This window comes from Salmo salar, chromosome 19 (genome assembly GCF_965601325.2).
Source record: "Salmo salar chromosome 19, fSalSal1, whole genome shotgun sequence".
NCBI lineage: Eukaryota > Metazoa > Chordata > Actinopteri > Salmoniformes > Salmonidae > Salmo > Salmo salar.
In genome coordinates, this window is record NC_138309.1 from 3,931,384 (window position 1) to 3,953,169 (window position 21,786).

General features: G+C 42.2%; 1 protein-coding gene across 1 annotated transcript in view; it reads left to right on the plus strand.

The window, feature by feature from the left end:
- LOC106578302 (voltage-gated potassium channel KCNC1-like) overlaps nt 1-14,659 on the plus strand; it is a 57,870-nt gene extending 43,211 nt beyond the window's left edge. The window contains exon 4 of the mRNA XM_014156983.3: nt 8,311-14,659. Coding sequence (XP_014012458.1) covers nt 8,311-8,324 — 14 coding nt within the window. The 3' untranslated portion in view covers nt 8,325-14,659. The remainder of the gene's footprint in view (nt 1-8,310) is intronic.
- The last annotated feature ends 7,127 nt before the right edge of the window (nt 14,660-21,786 follow it).

A 21,786-nucleotide genomic window follows, 5' to 3' on the forward strand; every position in this document is an offset into this window, starting at 1 on the left:
TACGGTAAAGTGACATCTCCAGATTGACAGGTGACAAAATCACAGCACCAATAGAGAAGGGGTGGCACTCCTCTCGCTCCATACTAAGCCAGCTGGATGGCGGGAGTGCGTCATCCAGCAGAAACGTAACAGCGCGGAGGTTGGCGGCCCAGTAGTAAAATATAAAGTTTGGGAGAGACAATCCTCCTTCCATCTTGGATTTACAGAGGTGTTTTTTACCTATCCTGTGTGTTTTATAATCCCAGATGAAAGGATTGATAATAGAGTCCAGTTGTTTATGAAAGGATTTAGGTATGAATATTGGGATGTTCTGGTATAGGTAGAGCAGTTGTGGGAGGAAGACCATTTTAATGGCATTAATTCTTCCGAGCAGAGAAATTGGGAGAGTTCTCCAAAATTGTATGTTTGCCTTAAGTTTTTGCATCAGAGAGGGGAAATTCTCTTTAAATAGTAAGGAGTATTGTTTGGTAACTACAATTCCAAGGTAGGTAAATGTATCTGAAGATAGCTTAACTGGAAGATGTTCTAGCCAGGAGGTGTTTTGCAACCGAATGGGCATTAATTCACACTTGTTCCAATTTATTCTGTATCCCGAGAAGGTACCAAACAAATTAATCACCTCTAGAATAGCTGGAATACTATCTTGGGGTTCTGTTACATAGAGGAGAATGTCATCTGCGTATAGGGAAATCTTATTTAGAGTATGTTTAGTATTATAGCCGTGTATTGCTGCATGAGATCTGATCGCTTGAGCGAGAGGTTCAATAATTAGGGCGAAGAGCATAGGCGACAGCGCACAACCCTGCCTTGTCCCTTTGTGAAGGTTAAATCGGGGCGACAATGATTGGTTAGTGAGTATTCTCGCACAGGGGTTCCTATATAAAAGCTGGATCCACTTTATGAACCCATCTCCAATATTACATTTCTGTAGGACCTTGAATAGATAGGGACACTCAACTTGGTCAAAGGCCTTTTCAGCATCAAGAGATATAACGGCTAGGTCCACATTAGGTAACCTCTGAGAATACATAATGTTGAATAGGCGCCTGAGATTGAAGAATGAGTTTCTGTTAGGGATAAAGCCGGTCTGGTCTGAATGGACCAATTTGCCAATTAAAGTGCTCAGCCTGTTAGCCAAAGTTTTTGCTAAAATCTTTTGGTCTGTATTAAGGAGATCCTCCATATTACAAATAAGTTCGCATTTTTTATGTAGGTATTCAAGAATTCGCTTGAATAGGAGGTAGGGGTTCGCCGGGTAGAGGATCTATCCAAATATTGGTCTAGTACACAGTTGAGGTCTCCTTCAATGACCAGGTTAGTATGGGAGATATCTGGAATCAGGGCAAGGACTCTTTTGAAAAAAGAGGGGTTATCAATGTTTGGCCCATAGATATTAAGTAGAGTTACAGAAGTAGAGTGGATCTCTCCTATTACGATCACATAACGACCCTCTTTGTCCACAATAGTGGTTTTATGTTGAAAGGAAATTCCTTTCCGTACCAGAATCGCTGCGCCTCTCGTTTTGGCAGAGAAGTTAGAGTGATACACTTGCCCCACCCACTTACATTTAAGTCTGTTATGAGAATTGTTTTTGAGATGGGTTTCTTGCAAAAATATAATATCAGACGAGAGTGCTTTCAAGTGGGCTAGGACCTTGCCTCTCTTAATTGGTTCATTTAAACCCTTGACATTCCAGGAAGTGAATGTAAGCCCCGCCCTCCTCTCATTTGTAGTTCCTATGGTGGCCTGCATAGCATGTAAGTTACTAAAAAGGTAAGAAAGTGCACCAAACTATCACGATCAGCATATGTAGCACCTACACCCGAGCAGTATTCAACCCACCCCTCCACCCCCTGCAAGCACCTTTACTCTCCACCCTATTCCCCTACTTACCCCAACATTTACCCCTCCCATCAACCCACATTTAAGAGGCATACACAAAAAGGAGAGAAAAAAACATGAAAATAAAAATAATAAACACATTGTCTGGCCGATGCCAAAAAAGCACGGCGCGACCTCGAACAAAACATCCGATCCCATTGCAACCTTCAATAGCTTGGCGAAGAAGTCGGTGGGGCGAGAGCCAGCCTCTATCCCCTCTGCCATCCCAACAACGCGAAGGTTGTGACGTCTGGATCGGCCCTCCAGGTCGACCACTTTCACAGAAAGCCTCTGCACACTATCCTGCAATGACGTGCATAGCTTCTCCAACTCGTCGATCCTACCAGCGTTGAATTCAGAGGCTTTCTCAAGGTCCACAATACTCTGGCCCTGCGAGGCGACCGTTCGAATGGTGCTCTCAATTTTAGTGTCCAGTTCAGCAATAGTAGCCTTAAGATCCTCAGCTATAGCAACACGTAGTTCTCCCAAAGCCCGGGTAAGTTCTGTAAGTGTCACGTTGTTACCTGTGCCTTCCGCCATGTCTGTCTCGTTGTTTGGCGGGGAGTAGGCCTCCGAAGTGGATTTATTGTCCTTTGGTCGCTTATTACTCGGCATTTTCACATAGAAAGTTACAATATTGTATTAGAAAGAAACGTTTGTTGTAAAAAGTGCTATAAAGTAGGTTAAGTTAGATTATTTCGCAAAAAAGTTGCAGGAGCCTCTCACACACAGCCGTTCACTCCAACATGCTAGCTCCCCCCCCCCCTCCCCCACACAGTTTTATGGACAGCAGCTGTCATGGCATTTTTCCAAACAGCTTTTCTCCGCTCGCTGGAACTAAATGATGTAACAAGTCGAGATTGGATCATGGAAACACGCACCCGGTAGAGATATGACTCTGAAAGTAATGCATGTGTTTGACAAAGTAACTAATAATATTACAGGTTACCCCCAAAACTGTTCAAAACATTTCCGTATTTTCCAATATGAGTATGGCCAGATCAGGAAACCCCTAGCTAGCACTGAACTGCCACATACTGTAAAATAATAGTATGATAACCCAGTAATGTGCTATTAGTTCAAATCGCATTGACACCTGCATACCACACAACTTTATCCACTATGGTCAGTTAGACTACAGCTGCCACCTCCTCTCTACAGGGGGAGCTCAATGTCTGCCTGCCTTACCCTGTGATATCCACTCAAAGTACGGAGCGAAAGCTACATGGTTTATGGTGCTTTACAGACACATTCATGCACAGATTGATATTAAAGCAGAAATGATGTGATAATGATGAAAATGGCGGCGGAAGAAATGGCAGCAGTTTTACGGGCACCCAACCAATTGTGCTATGTGTTTTCTTTTCGCGTTATTTGTAACTTATTTTGTACATAATGTTTCTGCAACTGTATCTTACGGCAAAAAAGAGCTTCTGGATATCAGGACAGCGATCACTCACCTCGGATTAGACAAAGATGTTTTTGTACAACAAGGAGGACATTCTCCAAACACCCAACAGGGCCGACATCCCCGTTATTTGCAAGGGGAAGCGACGCAGGTACAGAGGGCAAAGAGCCGGATGCCTCGTTAGGACCTGGAGAAGGCGAGTGGGAAAGCTGCCATTACCGTCAAAACTACTCGCCAACGTGCAATCATTGGACAATAAATTAGACGAGGTACGATCACGAATATCCTACCAACGGGACATCAAACTGTAATATCCTATGTTTCACGGAATCGTGGCTGAATGACGACATGGATATGCAGCTAGCGGGATATACGCTGCACCGGCAAGATGGAACAGCACACTCCGGTAAGATGAGGGGGGGGGGGGGCGGTCTATGCATATTTGAAAAATAACAGCTGGTGCACGAAATCTAAGGAGGTCTCTAGATTTTGCTTGCCTGAAGGGGAGTATATTGTGATAAATTGCGGACCACACTACTTGCCTAGAGTTTTCAGTTATACTTTTCGTGGCTGTTTATTTACCACCACAGACAGATGCTGGCACTAAGACCGCACTCAGTCAGCTGTATAAGGAAATAAGCAAACAGGAAACCACTCACCCAGAGGCGGCGCTCCTAGTGGCCGGAGACTTTAATGCAGGGAAATTTAAATCAGTTCTACCAAATTTCTATCAACATGTTAAATGTGCAACCAGAGGGAAAAAAATTCTAGATCACCTGCACTCCACACACAGAAACGGGTACAAAGCTCTCCCTTGGTAAATCCAACCACAACCCTATCCTCCTGATTCCTGCTTAGAAGCAAAAATTAAAGCAGGAAGCACCAGTGGCTCGGTCTATAAAAAAAGTGGTCAGATGAAGCAGATGCTAAACTACAGGACTGTTTTGCTATCACAGACTGGAACATGTTCCGGGATTCTTCCGATGGCACTGACGAGTACACCACATCAGTCACTGGCTTTATCAATAAGTGCATCGAGGACGTCGTCCCCACAGTGACTGTACGTACATACCCCAACCAGAAGCCATGGATTACAGACAACATTCGCCCTGAGCTAAAGGGTAGAGCTGCCGCTTTCAAGGTGCGGGACTCTAACCCGGAAGCTTACAAGAAATCCCGCTATGCCCTGTGACGAACCATCAAACAGGCAAAGCGCCAATACAGGGCTAAGATTGAATCATACTACACCGGCTCCGATGCTCATCTTATGTGGCGCGGCTTGCAAACTATTACAGACTACAAAGGGAAGCACAGCCGCAAGCTGCCCAGTGACACAAGCCTACCAGATGAGCTAAATCACTTCTATGCTCGCTTCGAGGCAAGCAACACTGAGGCATGCACGAGAGCATCAGCTGTTCCGGACAACTGTGTGATCATGCTCTCCATAGCCGACGTGAGTAAGAACTTTAAACAGGTCAACATACCCAAGGCTGCGGGGTCAGACGGATTACCAGGACGTGAGCTCCGGGCATGTGCTGACCAACTGGCAGGTGTCTTCACTGACATTTTCAACATGTCCCTGATTGAGTCTGTAATACCAACATGTTTCAAGCAGACCACCATAAGTCCCTGTGCCCAAGAACACAAAGGCAACTTGCCTAAATGACTACAGACCGGTAGCACTCACGTCCGTAGCCATGAAGTGCTTTGAAAGGTTGGTAATGGCTCACATCAACACCATTATCCCAGAAACCCTAGACCCACTCTAATTTGCATACCGCCCAAACAGATCCACAGATGATGCAATCTCTATTGCACTCCACACTGCCCTTTCCCACCTGGACAAAAGGAACACTTATGTGAGAATGCTATTCATTGACTACAGCTCAGCGTTCAACACCATAGTACCCTCAAAGCTCATCCCTAAACACCTCCCTCTGCAACTGGATCCAGGACTTGGTGGTGAGCGTAGGTAGCAACACATCTGCCACGCTGATCCTCAACACTGGAGCTCCCCAGGGGTGCGTGCTCAGTCCCCTCCTGTACTCCCTGTTCATCCACGACTGCATGGCCAGGTACGACACCAACACCATCATTAAGTTTGCAAACGACACAACAGTAGGCCTGATCACCGACAACAACGAGACAGCCTTTAGGGAGGAGGTCAGAAACCTGGCCGAGTGGTGCCAGAATAACCACCTATCCCTCAACCAAGACTAAGGAGATGATTGTGGACTACAGGAAAAGGAGGACCGAGCACGCCCCCATTCTCATCGACGGGGCTGTAGTGGAGCAGGTTGAGAGCTTCAAGTTCCTTGGTGTCCACATCAACAACAAACTAGAATGGTCCAAACACACCAAGACAGTCATGAAGAGTGCACAACAAAGCCTATTTCCCCCCTCAGGAAACTAAAAAGATTTGGCATGGGTCCTGAGATCCTCAAAAGGTTCTATAGCTGCAACATCGAGAGCATCTTGACTGGTTGCATCACTGCCTGGTACGGCAATTGCTCGGCCTCTGACCGCAAGGCACTACAGAGGGTAGTGCGTACGGCCCAGTACATCACTGGGGCTAAGCTGCCTGCTATCCAGGACCTCTACACCAGGCGGTGTCAGAGGAAGGCCCTAAAAATTGTCAAAGACCCCAGCCACCCCAGTCATAGACTGTTCTCTCTACTACCGCATGGCAAGCGGTACCGGAGTGCCAAGTCTAGGACAAAAAGGCTTCTCAACAGTTTTTACCCCCAAGCCATAAGACTCCTGAACAGGTAATCAAATGGCTACCTGAACTATTTGCATTGTGTGCCCCCCCAACCCCTTTTTTTACACTGCTGCTACTCTCTGTTTATCATATATGCATAGTCACTTTAACCATATCTACATGTACATGCTACCTCAAAAAGCCTGACTAACCAGTGTCTATGTAGCCTCGCTACTGTTATAGCCTTGCTACTGTATATAGCCTGTCTTTTTATTTCTTTACTTAATTATTGTTTACCTAATACCTTTTTTGCACTATTGGTGTAAGTAAACATTTCACTGTAAGGTCTACACCTGTTATATTCAGCACACATGACAAACTTTGATAATACCAGCACCCATTGTAGTACCATAGATTTGGATTGGTTTCAATTTAGGTACTGTTAGTGGAGCAGCACTCTGTGCTCTAACATACATTTACATTTTAGTCATTTAGCAGACACTCTTATCCAGAGCAACTTACAGTAGTGAATACATTCATTTCATGCATTTTTTTTTTTGTACTGGCCCCCCATGGGAATTGAACCCACAGCCCTGGCATTGCACACACCATGCTGGTGCTGCAAACACCATGCTCTACCAACTGAGCCACAGGGAAGACAGTATGCATTAGTAGAACACTGGTTTACGAAAATGTTTTTTTTCACACTGTAAATAAATCCTCTGTTGCAGGATGTGGTTACCAGGAAAGAGGAAGTGAGGTTGAATATCGGGGAAATCTGTTGGAATGTTGGCCATGTGAAGTTGTCAGGAATCTAAAGGAAGTCTTGAGAAATGGCCTGTTTAAAACTGCAGATTCTGTGTCAATTAGACTGCTCTTGTCACTCTCGCACCACTCAGAAAATGGGCACATGTATGACTTATGAAACAATGTTAAAAAGGCTCCTTTAGCTACTTCCCTGACAACATTTGGTCCAATGTTTGATCAATGAAACCTGAGCTTTGTGTATTTGCCGCTGTGTCTTGGTCTAAAAGAGAACTGCTATGCCTATGACCAAATGGTTGTCTGAAACACCTGAACATAACATAATTGGTCAGTGCTTTTGCATTATTAGGCCATGTTGGGTGCTTTTTTTTCAACTGGTCTGAAGGTTTTAATGTTTTATTCAGGGTCAATGACATCCTCTTCTTCCAACTCACTGTCAGACTCCGAATTGATAGACATTATTCTGAAAATGTTGAATTTGTACTTGTTTTCACCTACACACACACACGTACACATATTTATGACCCAAACACCACATATGTAATATAGATGTGTAGGCGGGTGCACTCAATGAAAATGTGTTCTTGTACATGTTCTTCACTGAAAATGAACCAAGGCCAATGAGTCTCAGGTTGAAAGAATTATTAATTGTATTATTTTTATTTTAGTAAATATTGTAAATCCAGCCTGTCACATCCGGCCGTGATTGGGAAGTCCCATAGGGCGGTGCACAATTGGCCCAACGTCATCCAGGGTAGGCCGTCATTGTAAAAAATGATTTGTTCTTAACCGACTTGCCTGGTTAAATAAAAAAATGCAATAAAAAAAATGGGTTCCACGAACACCACAAGGGTTAAGCTTGCCCAATTGAAGGGGCTGAATACTTCTGCAACAAATATTGTAGTTATACATTTTTTTTATTCATCTTAAAGGGGAAATTTCCAAATGTTTCTACTTCATATTCATCTCCAGCGCCACCTCAACATATGTGAAAATGAAGCATTTCTATGTTTTGTAGTGAGGAAGATGAGGGTTTCCAGTGATGTCATAAGAGTGCATCATGTGATTTTAACCAATTATGAGTAGGCATTGCCTACTAATTGTTTGATGTCATTGGAAACACTTAGATGAAGATATTTTTTTACTACAAAATATAGAACCACACCATTTTCACGTGTTGGTCCTGGGATGGTGCTGGATATTAATATGAAGTAGAATTATTTTTAAAATGTTCCTTTAAAATAAATGGCTTTATTCTTCCATTTTTGACAGTATTTTGTGTAAATTGCCATTTTATTTTATTAAATCCGTTTTAATCCCATTTGTGGAGAAATCTAAGGACTCTGAATACTTTTGCAAGGCACTGTAATACTATGTTGATGATGCAACAGTTGAATGCCTTATTTAACCTTTAATATTCAGAAATACAAACTGTAGCATTGATAGCATGCTAATTTCTAATACTACGACTGCCCAAATGCATTACTTTTCTTAATTGTAATCTTATTTGATCTTAGTGTACAACATTAACAGCTGTTTATTCTTGTCTTTGCAGTGTTAAGTTTCTAGCATTGGCCTTTTCTCTGAAGAAGACTGAGACTGAATACTGAGTCAGTTAATCAGAAATTGTTGGAGGGAGCCACTTTACCAAGACGTGTGACACAGATGGACAGTTAAAAGGCGGATCTTTGGTGTGACGAGCAATACCGGAGGGTAATCAAGATGAACATTAGGTTGGATCTTTATGCTGTTACCAAAGCAGCCTCTTGGCAACTCCGACCACCCTTTTGAAGACTGTCCGACAGATCACAATAACTGACTGAGCATTGCAGAGAAAAGGACTCCTACTGCAACATTCCAGAAGACGTTATATTGTGACGCTCAACCATCTCATACAGTAACAAATAACCGACTGCAGTGCTGATCTACTGAGTAACTTAGTGAATTCATGAATTATTACTCACCTATACACGAGAGACCAGGTCTAACTGACTATGTAGCATCTCTGCTAACACTGTAGCATTTGTTGGCAGGGAAAATATTGTCATGACCTTATCCATCAACAGTTTGAAGAGAGTGATGTGAAAATACACACTAAATCAAAACTTGACATGCCTTCTTCCTCTTGTGTTACTTACCTTTACAAGAAACTATTGTACATAAGAGACAAAGACAGGTTGCACCTCAAAAGTTTATTTGGGAAACGTGTAACAACAACTAAACCAGTTAAAGGCTAAATTAACAGAGAACTGAATTTAGACATGTTATGTCTGTTCTCCCACCTCATGAGTTCATGACTTGTGGAAGTTAGAGATTGGTTATCATTCAAGACTTTACGTATTCCATTCATTTCCATTCAATATGGAACAATGATCCCAGGACACCAACATATGTACTTATTACACTATGATACAGTACATACTGTATGTCGATGACCATACCAAATGGATGTAGCATCAACCGAGAACCTATTAGTACTACATCCACTACATATACAAAAGTATGTGGACACCCCTTCCAATTAGTGGATTCGGCTATTTCAGCCACACCTGTTGCTGACAGGTGTATAAAATAAAGCACACAGCCATGCAATCTCCATATACTTTGGCAGTAGAATGGCCTTACTGAAAAACTGTGACTTTCAACGTGGCACCTAATAGGATGTGACCTTTCCAACATGTCAGTTTGTCAAATTTTTGCCCTGCTAGAGCTGCCCCGGTCCACTATAAGTGCTGTTATTGTGAAGTGGAAACGTCTAGTAGCAACAACGGCTCGGTGGTAGGCCACACAAGTCCAAACTGCATCTGGGAAAGGGGACACCTAGTCAGTTGTACAACTGAATGCATTCAACTGAAATGTCTTCTGCATTTAACCCAACCACTCTGAATCAGAGAGGTGTGGGGGGCTGCCATAATCGACATCCACAGCACCCGGGGAACAGCAGGTTAACTGCCTTGCTCAGGGGTAGAATAACAGATTTTTATCTTGTCAGCTCGAGGATTCAATCCAGCAACCTTTCAGTTACTGGCCCAACGCTCTAACCACTAGGCTACCTGCTGCCCATCTGGAAGCAATGTCTGCACAAGAACTGTTCATCGAGAGCTTCATGAATTGGGTTTCCTTGGCCGAGTGGCCGCACACAAGCCCAAGATCACCATTTGCAGCTGGAGTGGTGTAAAGCTTGCCGCCATTGGACTCTGGAGCAGTGGAAACACATTTTCTGGAGTGAAGAATCATGCTTCACCATCTGGCAGTCCGACAGACTGGGTTTGGCGGATACCAGGAAATTCTACCTGTGCCAAAGCATAGTGCCAACTGTAAATTTTGGTGAAGGAGGAATAATGGCCTGGGGCTGTTTTTCATGGTTTGGGCTAGGCCTCTTAGTTCCAGTGAAGGGGAAACCTTAACGCTACAGCATACAATGACATTCTAGACGATTCTGTGCTTCCAACTTGTGGCAACAGTTTGGGGAAGGTCCTTTCCTGTTTCACCAAGACAATGGCCCCGTCCACAAAGCAAGGTCCATACAGAAAGTGTTTGTCGAGATCGTTGTGGAAGAACTTGACTGGTCTGCACAGAGCCTTGACCTCAACCCCATCTAACACTTTTGGGATGAATTGGAAAGCCGACTGTGAGCCAGGCCTAATCGCCCAACATCAGTGCCCGACCTCACTAATGCTCTTGTGGCTGAACGGAAGCAAGACCTCATAGCAATGTTCCAACATCTAGTGGAAAGCCTTCCCAGAAGAGTGGAGGCTGTTATAGCAGCGACGGGGGGGGGCAATTCCATGATTTTGGAATGAGATGTTCCACATACTTTTGGTCATGTAGTGTATTTCCCCCTAGAAAAAGAATCATAAACAAGACTGTCTCTCACATACTTACTATAAAATCCATGTGGCATACTGTAGGTCCTGTGCATTCACTTGCTGTATGACCAGCCTATAAAGTAACAGCAGCCCATACTGTTATGGGATGAACATTCCATATATCTAGAGCAAAGCTTTGAACTGCCTTTGGTACCTTGGCTATCACCTTGGCTATCACCTACAAGTAAGAAATGCCATTAATATATATAACAGCGGTAATTGCTGAGTATTTTTAAGAACTGATTGAATTGACTTATTTATTACGATTACATTCTTCTTGAACAAAAACCCTTAATGCACATACATGTATGACAGACACTGCTATTGGTCACTAGAAATTGACTAGCTACAGCTCAAGTCAATCACGAGTAGAGCACAGACTGACTGAGTTCAAGTCCCATGGAGAGACCTGCCAACAGCAGGAATACGGTTATAACTTAACTACAGCACAGAGGACGCCTTCACAATAAGGACAGCTTGAAGTCCCATCAAAATGTGTCCGGTGGTGGAATAAGTTCTCTGCTGTGGTTTTTGCAAGAAACCGAACATGTGTAACAGTCTTGCTTCCGTCCCTCTCCTCGCCCCTACCTGGGCTCGAACCAGGGACTCTCTGCACACATCGCCAACAGCCACCCTCGAAGCATCATTACCCATCGCGCCACAAAAGCCACGGCCCTTGCAGAGCAAGGGGAACAACCACTTCAAGGTCTCAGAGCGAGTTACGTCACCGATTGAAACGCTATTAGCGCACACCACCGCTAACTAGCTAGCCATTTTACATCGGTTACACATGCACTTATTACTATTATTCCAGATGCAAATATACTGCCAATGAGGAAAATATGACCCCTATTGCTTATACTGCCCCCATCTCTCTTGTTTCCCTTGCTGCCATGATTGCAATGATTGCATCAGGGGTCAAGCTTCTAACAAGATAGGGATGGCCCTCCAAATGAGACCATTTAATAAAGGAAAACCGAGGACAAATTGACCAAGGAAAGCACAAAGCTGGGGATGTGTACAAAGAGAACAAATCTATATTTTGATAAACTATCCATGACTTCAGATGGAGAAGGAACATCCTTCTCCATTTGGAGAAAACAAGGCAAAAAAATGCTATTTGGGAAATCTGTTGCAAATGTCTGTTAATATTATAAAGATCTATATCGGAACTGGTTTTGCAAGAAATAAAGAGGGAAAAGTAAAGGAATAATATACGAAAATGACTTTTTTGGAAAGGTGATGTGGTGGATGGACATTAGCAGCTGTGTTCCAACAGGAAAGAGACTAATGGACTCATGAGTGAGAAAAGATGTGGGGATGGCCAGAGTGGGTGGACACTGCGATTTATACAAATGAAGATTGAAAATGCATTTTTTAAACTTTGTTTACCAGCATGACTACTCTGCATGACTTTCTTTTCTGCAAGCCTTTAGTTGAAGACAAGGGTGCTAGAGATAAATTTTTTCTTTTTTATAAATTAGAAGAAAATGTTATATGCAATTGATATTTAAAAAAATATATAATGAAAGAGCTCTATTTTGTTTTGAAATAATAAAAAATGTGAATATTAAAACTTGTAGGTTTGCAAAATACACACTGAACTGTTTTGTTAGATTAAATCTCTGTTACTACTGCCCCACATTCTGCACTCATTCATTCCACTTTATTGATCTCTGCAGTACTGTCTGCTTTAATTAAGCTATACTTTTAAGCATTTGTTGGTTATTGTTTATAATTTTTTATCATTCTATCGAAATGGGTTAATTTGAATCTTCATATTTGTAAAGTGACCTTACCCCTCTTCATTGATTCAAAAACCACGTTTCCCTGCCTTGAATAATTTTCACCACAACTGTAGCAGCAATTTTTAAATGATAGCTTTCCATACTATATGTTTGAAGGGTGTATACATTGCAACGATTTCTGTTTTGTTTGGCAATAATACACAAGTTGTCATATGATTGTCCATCAAATTGATACTACCTTCTATGCCTATTTGTTTGGAGATGTTTGTAACAGGTTGTTATTGGATGTGGCTGGGTTGGTATGTTCTGAGGAAGGCGGTCTTCTTCCATTACTCAGGGGAGAGAAGGTGAAACAGGAGTTAGGCCGGAATTCAATCCGATCAGCTGTAGATCAACGTTATAGCCCGCTTGACATTTAAAGGTAAATTATGATTGAGCCGACATATGCAGAGTTTACCGTGAATGCAGTCTCTGCGAATGCGGGAACAATGACTATAAAAGGTGTATAGCTGACAAAGTGTGATCAGATTGAATTCGAATGGATTGAACACAGATATATGTCCTGTGCACTGGGATTGACCTTTTAAAGGTGATTTAAACTGCTTGAGTCGACATCTGCGGCATTTACAGCGAACGTGATCTATGCCTTAAAGTCAATTGCTGTGTGCAGGTTGTTAATTTGTGTTGATTTAATCCAGGACCTTGGTTAGTTAACCAGTAAAGTGCTATATCTGTTCATTAGAGTTAGGTTGGTCAAAAAGAGATGTCAAGAGTTTTCAGGTTTGCATGGAACAAACTGCCATTCCAAATTTGTGTGTTTTCAAAAGAGACTCAGGTGTATGCGGGGGGGGGGGGGAATGTGGATGTAGGTGGTTTGCTATTTTTTTGTACATAATGAATTCTAGTATATAGATACAATAATGTGAATACCTCACAGTGACGGGAAACGCATGCATTATGACTTGATTGTCGATTTGAGGGTATGCAGTCTCGACATATCTTAAGCTCCTTTATTTGTCATGAAACCAGTCCTGATTATTATGAACACTGTGCCGTGTTGTAGAGCAGCAACATCTAGAGGTAGCTTGTCCTTGTTGTTAGGTGGTCAGGTCATCCATTCGTCCATCATCCATCGAGAACCATCCAGCCGCTAGTCGTCGCGGCGACAGCTCATGGTAGCACACGACATGTTATAACACGCTTCATAGATGTTATAACACGCTTCATAAAAAGACCCAGAGCTTCCAAACTGATCTCATTGAATTACTTTAAAATGGAGGGGTGAGAGGGAATGAAGCAGTTGCCACTACTGTGCAGGTTGGGTAGATGTAGAAATGTGTATTTCACCACAGTTCCCCACTGTTGAACAGGTTGGATGAATGTTGGTTTTCCAGACAATATCTTTAATAGCAGTGGCTTACTCTGAGGGTGTAGGCTCTGGCAGGTTCAGGATCAGCCCAGGCAGCTGTAAAAATTTTCTCTGGCCATGCCTAGTCATGCATTCTAATTGGACGATAACTACTAGACTAGACTCAATGGAATGAACTACAGAGGCTACTCACTTATTTAGTTGGGTCTATGTTGGTTTGTAGAGGGTTTACAGCATTGTCCACTTTCTGCAAAAATGGGTCTATTATATTTTTTTACTTTTTCCTTTCAAACTATGGTTTCCCCCCAAAAAATGCAGAAGACATTAAGCCACTTATGTTTTGGGGGTTGTGAAGTGTTGATAACCTCTGAAATATTTAACTTCCAGCGACCGTGATTCATTAACACACTTGCAAAAGCTCTGTGCTTCACCCAAGAATTCCCCCAAGATTTTGTTGTTATGTTATAATATAGCCTGGTATTGTTAATACTTTCTCTGTTACTAACTGATGAGTTTGCCATTCCTTTTTATGATTATTATACGTTTTCTTTCACATGTGACTGCTCACGTCAGGCTAAAAACAAGATGTCTTTCCTTTTTTATTGCACACTACTGCCATTTGATTTAGCCATGTTGAACGGAAGGGGTTACAATGTTAAGAGTGGTAAGTCTGTTTTATGTTCTGATTTTGCAACATACATTTTTATAACCAAGGTTACACTAAATATGGACTATATAACACTTTCTTAACCAATGCTCAACAACAGCTACTGTAGATGACCTATAGTGTCACCCACACCTGTATTGAGTTAAGTGACTGGGATAGCTTAATGATAGCAACCAGAGGCAACTATGTGGTTTAACTACTTTATGGGTATAGGGCACCACAGTATAAGTCATAATACCCATAAAACCTAGTGGTCAAACAAGGAAATGGTTCCAATAGTTTTTCCACCATTCATTTTTCCCGTAGGAGATTTTAGTAACACTTAAAATAAGGGCTGTATTTCTTGTAGGCTTACCCTGGTATGGCATTTTGATAACCATGTAAATGTCTCTAGGACAACATGACTTTTATCAATATATTCGCCTGTATTTTCCCCCCCAAAATGAAACGCTAATTAGCTGCTAATGTGGCTATCAAAAAGAACTACAAATGCCATGATGTTCTGGACGAGACTGCCGAATCGAGGCAAAGGTAAGAATCTCTGGATTAACTATAATGTTAAATGTAATGAATAAATTGGCAACATTTCTTTAAATTGAACATTTTGTGAACTGTCTTGTGCAAGTTTTAAATTGTCACAATACCTGTTAGCAAAGGTGTCAGCTAGAGATGACCTGCAGGAATTTGTAGTTTTGTAAGAGGGCTACTTTAATGCTAATTAGCATTTTCCTTCGAATATATTAAGTTACTTTGTCCAAGAGAGATTTACATAGTTATCAAAACGTCACGCCAGGGTAAGCCTAGACGAAACACAGCCCTTATTTTAAGTGTTTCTAAAATCCCCTATGGGGAAAAATAAATGGTGGAAAAACAATTGGAACCATTTCTCTGTTTGATCTCTAGGTTTTATGGGTATTATTAGACCTCCACTGTGGGGATCTATACTATGGGTAAGGAGAAAGGTTAGCCTTTTAAAATGATAAACTTGGATTAGCTAACACAACGTGCCATTGGAACACAGGAGTGATGGTTGCTGATAATGGGCCTCTGTACACCTATATGTAGATATTCCATACAAAATCAGCTGTTTACAGCTACAATAGTAATTTACAACATTAACAATGTCTACACTGTATTTCTGATCAATATGATGTTATTTTAATGGACAAAAATGTGCTTTTCTTTCAACAACAAGGACATTTCTAAATGACCCCAAACTTTTGAACGGTAGTGTATGTTAACCTAGTCGACAGCATTTCAAAGACAAACAAATTGTATACATACTCCTCTCACTTTTCACAACAATTTGTAAAACAGACTTAGGAATTATTGTTTGCTACCATGGTAGGAGAATCAAAAGGAGAAAAAGAGGTAGTCTCAACCATGTATTCCAGTGACCAAAGCTGGATTGTATTTTTTAAATGTTGTAAACTCAAAGAATAATTATTTAAGAAACTGTATAAAGTATATTTATTTCAATGGAATGTTGATCTATCTTTTTATATTTTGAAGAAAAAAATAAACATATCAAAAGTGTCATAATTTTGACTATTGAGACTTAAAATGTATGCATGTCAATGTGCTCTAATGTGATTAGAAATGTCGATAACAGCTTGAATTAATAAATTATTAAAGTCATGAAATGCTTTTCAAAGACATTAAAATGGTTCAAATCATTTGAAATGCACTTCAAATAAATTAAAACTATTTCAAATCAATAAAGTACAAAACCTTGATGACCACGTGTGTTTGTTTTGTGTCAGCATTATTTTAATATTGTATCGAGCATCATAACTATGATCAGTCGGTTTCATTTAAACTTGTGTTTCCCTTTTCAGAAGAAACGGAGAGGTTTCAAAACAAAGGCGTTTCATGTTGATGCTGAAGTAGTGCCTAGTGATTAGTGCTTTTTGAGGTCACTTCGGGTTCGGTTCAATTATTAAAGAATAATAATGTTTTTCGGTTTCCATAATTAAAAAAACAAACAAATGCACTTTGAATTATGTGGGTTGAATACTGTAACAGAGAATAAAACTATTAAGTCCCATGATGGTAGTGACTGCCCATTGCTGCTTATCACTAATTATAAACTGGGTTGTTCAAGCCCTAAATGCTGATTTGGCTGACAGCCATGACATATCAGACCATATACTACAGGTATAACAAAACATTATTTTTTTACTGCTCTAATCATGTTGGTAACCAGTTTATTTTAATAAAAGGCACTTTGGGGTTTGTGGTATATGGCCAATATACCACAGCTGTAAGGGATGCGGAACTGGTGGCAGTGAAGTCAGACGCAGGAGAGCAGAAATAGGTAATAGCCGGAGCAGTTTAATTACAAAACCCACGGCAATACAAAATGTACCTACATGGGTACAAAACCCGACGCGCACCAGTAACATAGAGTACAAGCACTTACAAACAATTCCACACAAGGGCATGGGGGGAACAGAGGGTTAAATACACGACAATTAATGAGGGAAATGGAAACCAGGTGTGTAAGAAAACAAGACAAAACAAATGGAAAATGAAAAGTAGATCGACGATGGGTAGAAGACCGGTGATGCCGACTGCCGAACACCGCCCGAACAAGGAGAGGAAACGACTTCGGTGGAAGTCGTGACAACGGCTAAGGGCTGTATCCAGGCACTCCGTGTTGTGTCGTGCTTAATAATAGCTTAATTAAACAATTTATTCACATAACTTTACTTTAATAAAATATTTCAGTTGTGTATATTACACTTTGTTTTATTTGATGACTTTATTTCATTCCAAGTCATCGCATCTCTATAGAGCTGCTGCCCTTGCTGTCTGACAATCACTATTTTAGTAGTTCTTTAAAGTAAATAAGGCATCATTTTATGACCAACTATCAATTGCTTAGGTCATGTATTTTCAGGTAGAGATACCTCGCGAAGCAACTGCTCCCTATCCATCTCGATCACGTATTCTCTTCTCTCCCTCTCCGTGTCTGCCCTAAACTAAACTAATGTAGCATGTGTAAAAGAAACACACAGACAGGACAAGTAGGCGCACAATGGATTATGGTCATTTTATCTAATTACCTGGTTTTCAGCAATGGTTTAAACAATGTGGAAACCCCAACTCCCTACTACAACGCACAATTAGGGCTTGATCTGATTAATTTCTAGAGAAACTGGGCAGTGACCCAGAAAATAAAACATGTCAGTCAATTAGTTTAAAAGCCAAATAACAGACATTTCGGTGAATCGCTCAGTACTATGTTGAAGACATATACATGCTTTTGTATATACAGTACCAGTCAAAAGTTTGGACACACCTATGCATTCAAGGGTTTTTCTTTATTTTTTACTATTTTCTACAGTGTAGAATAATAGTGAAGACGTCAAAACTATTAAATAACACATATTGGAATCATGTAACCAAACAAGTGTGGTTACAAAATATAATCAAAATATATTTTAGATTCTTCAAAGTAGCCACCCTTTGACTTGATGACAGCTTCACCTGGAATGCTCCAACAGTCTTGAAGGAGTTCCCACATATGCTGAGCACTTGTTGGCTGCTTTTCCTTCACTATGCTGTCCAACTCATCCCAAACCATCTCAATTGGGTTGAGGTCGGGTGATTGTGTAGGCCAGGTCATCTGATGCAGCACTCCATCACTCTTCTTCTTGGTCAAATAGCCCTTACACAGCCTGGAGGTGTGTTTTGGGTTATTGTCCTGTTGAAAAAAGAAATGATAGTCCCACTAAGTGCAAACCAGATGGGATGGCGTGTCACTGCAGATTGCAGTGGTAGACATGCTAGTTACGTGTGCCTTGAATTATAAATAAATCACTGACAGTATCACCAGCAAAGCACCCCCACACCATCACACCACCTCATCCATGCTTCATGGTGGGAACCACACATGCAGAGATCATCCGTTCACCTACTCTGCGTCTCACAAAGACATGGCGGTTAGAACCAAAAATCTCAAATGTGGACACATCAGACCAAAGGATGTGTCCAATGTCTAATGTTCATTACTCGTGTTTCTTGGCCCAATAAAGTATTTTCTTCTTATTGGTGTCTTTTAGTAGTGGTTTCTTTGCAGAAATTCAACCATAAAGGCCTTTTTTTCTTGAATCCAAGATGGCGTAGCAGTCAGACGTCTTTGTCTTTGTGCTGTCGAGTCACTTGTATATATCTTTTTACATCTTTTTCTTCGCATATCTTTTTAAAATATTTTCCTAAACCTCAACTTCTAAATACTCTCCTGCAACCCGCCTCACCCAATGTGGCGTGGATCTGTTTTTTTTCTAATGTATTTCTATTTACTTCAGATCTGGAATCCCTCAACTGAAGCTAGCCAGCTAACTACCTACCAGCTATCAGTCAGCAAACCATTGCTAGCGGTCATCAGCTAACCTTTAGCTCGGAAAGCTCTCGCCAGTTCGAACAACGTGCCTCAAACCAGAGCATAACGGACCTATTATTATTTTATTTTATGTTTTTTCCCCATATCCCCGGATTCCTACCGCAAACTCTGAACATTTTCATCTGGACCTTCGCAACTAGCTAACCGCAATCCCAGGTGACTACTCCTGGCTAGCGTTTCCATCCCGGAGCAAGCACCAATTAGCCTGAAGCTAGTCCGGCCAGGGCTCCTGTGCTACCACCGAAGCCCACTCCTGGGCTACAATATCCGGACCCCTTCTACTGCCGGTACGGGGCACGGAACCCCGCCGATCCTCTATGACTGGAATATCGACATAGTCTGCCCGAGGAGGCCCCTCAGGCCCCTCAGGCGCGACCTCTGCTGAAGGCCCATTCTGCTAACCGCGGCATACTAGCTACCTAGAGCTACTTGGAACCCTACTAATTCCACGACTGGTCTATCGACGTCACCGCACGAAGAGGCAAAAACAGACTTACCCCCAAAGGCTAACTTGCTAGCCCCGGTCTGTTAACTGCTAGCTTGCTTGCCCTGGTCTGCTAACTGCTAGCCCCGGTCTGCCAACTGCTTGCTTGCTAACCCGGTCTGCTAACTGCTAGCTTGCCAGCCCCGGTCTGCTAACTGCTAGCTTGATAGCCCCGGTCTGCTAACTGCTAGCTTGTTTAGCCCCGGCCTACTAACTGTTAGCTTGTTAGCATTGGCCTGCTAAGTGTCTGAATCGCTGTGTCCCCAGTCAGCCCAACCACTCATTGGACTCACATGTTCACTTGGCTACGCATGCCTCTCTCTAATATCAATATGCATCGTCCATTACTGTCCTGGTTAGTGATTACTGTCTTATTTCACTGTAGAGCCTCTAGCCCTGCTCAATATGCCTTAACCAACCATGTTGTTCCACCTCCTACATATGCGATGACATCACCTGGTTTAAATGTCTCTAGAGACTATATCTCTCTCATCATTACTCAATGCCTAGGTTTACCTCTAATGTACTCACATCCTACCTTACCTTTGTCTGTACACTATGCCTTGAATCTATGCTATCGTGCCCAGAAACCTGCTCCTTTTACTCTCTGTTCCGAACGTGCTAGACAGCCAGTTCGTATAGCCTTTTGCCGTACCCTTATCCTACTTCTCCTCTGGTGATGTGGAGGTTAATCCAGGTCCTGCGGTGCCTAGCTCCACTCCCACTCCCCAGGTGCTCTCATTTGTTGACTTCTGTAACCATAAAAGCCTTGGTTTCATGCATGTTAACATTAAAAGCCTACTCCCTAAGTTTGTTTTACTCACTGCTTTAGCACACTCTGCCAACCCAGATGTATTAGCCGTGTCTGAATCCTGGCTTAGGAAAACCACCAAAAACCCTGAAATCTCCATCGCTAACTATAACATTTTCCGCCAAGATAAAACTGCCAAAGGGGGCGGTGTTGCAATCTACTGCAAAGATAGCCTGCAGAGTTCTGTATTACTATCCAAGTCTGTACCCAAACAATTCAAGCTTCTACTTCTAAAAATTCACCTTTCTAGAAACAAGTCTCTCACCGCTTGCTATAGACCTCCCTCTGCCCCCAGCTGTGCCCTCAATACCATATGTGAATTGATTGCCCCAATCTATCTTCTGAGCTCGTGCTACTAGGTGACCTAAACTGGGACATGCTTAACACCTCGGCCATCCTACATCCTAAGCTTGATGCCCTCAATCTCACACAAATGATCAATGAACCTACCAGGTACAACCCCAAAGCCGTAAACACGGGCACCCTCATAGATGTCATCCTTACTAACTCGCCTTCCAAATACACATCTGCTGTTTTTAATCAAGATCTCAGCAATCACTACCTCATTGCCTGCATCCATAATGGGTCTGCGACCAAACGACCACCCCTCATCACTGTCAAACGCTCCCTAAAACACTTCTGCGAGCAGGCCTTTCTAATCGACCTGGCCGGGGTATCCTGGAATGACATTGACCTCATCCCGTCAGTAGATGATGCCTGGCGATTCTTTAAAAGTGCCTTCCTCGCCATCTTAAATAAGCATGCCCCACAAATGTTGAACTAGGAATAGATATAGTCCTTGGTTCACTCCAGACCTGTCTGCCCTTGACCAGCACAAAAACATCCTGTGGCATTCTGCATTAGCATTGAATAGCCCCCGTGATATGAAACTTTTCAGGGAAGTTAGGAACAAATATACACAGGTAGTTAGAAAAGCTAAGGCTAGCTTTTTCAAACAGAAATTTGCATCCTGTAGTACTAACTGAAAAAAGTTCTGGGACACTGTAAAGCCCATGGAGAATAAGAGCACCTCCTCCCAGCTGCCCACTGCTCTGAGGCTAGGAAACACTGTTACCACAGATAAATCCACTATAATTGAGAATTTCAATAAGCATTTCTCAACGGCTGGCCATGCTTTCTACGTGGCTACCCCTAGCCCGGTCAACTGCCCGGCACTCTCCACAGCAATCCGCCAAAGCCCCCACCATTTCTCCTTCACCCAAATCCAGATAGCTGATGTTCTGAAAGAGCTGCAAAATCTGGACCCATTCAAATCAGCCTGGCTAGACAATCTGGACCCTCTCTTTCTAAAATTATCTGCCAAAATTGTTGCAACCCCTATTACTAGCCTGTTCAAACTCTCTTTCGTATCGTCTGAGATTCCCAAATATTGGAAAGCTGCCGCGATCATCCCCCTCTTCAAAGGGGGTGACACTCTAGACCCAAACTGCTACAGACCTATATCTATCCTACCCTGTCTTTCTAAGGTATTCAAAAGCCAACATAACAAACAGATTACTGACCATTTCAAATCCCACCGTACCTTCTCCGCTATGCAATCTGGTTTCAGAGCTGGTCATGGGTGCACCTCAGCCACGCTCAAGGTCCTAAACGTCATCATAACCGCCATCGATAAGAGACATTACTGTGCAGCCGTATTCATCGACCTGGCCAA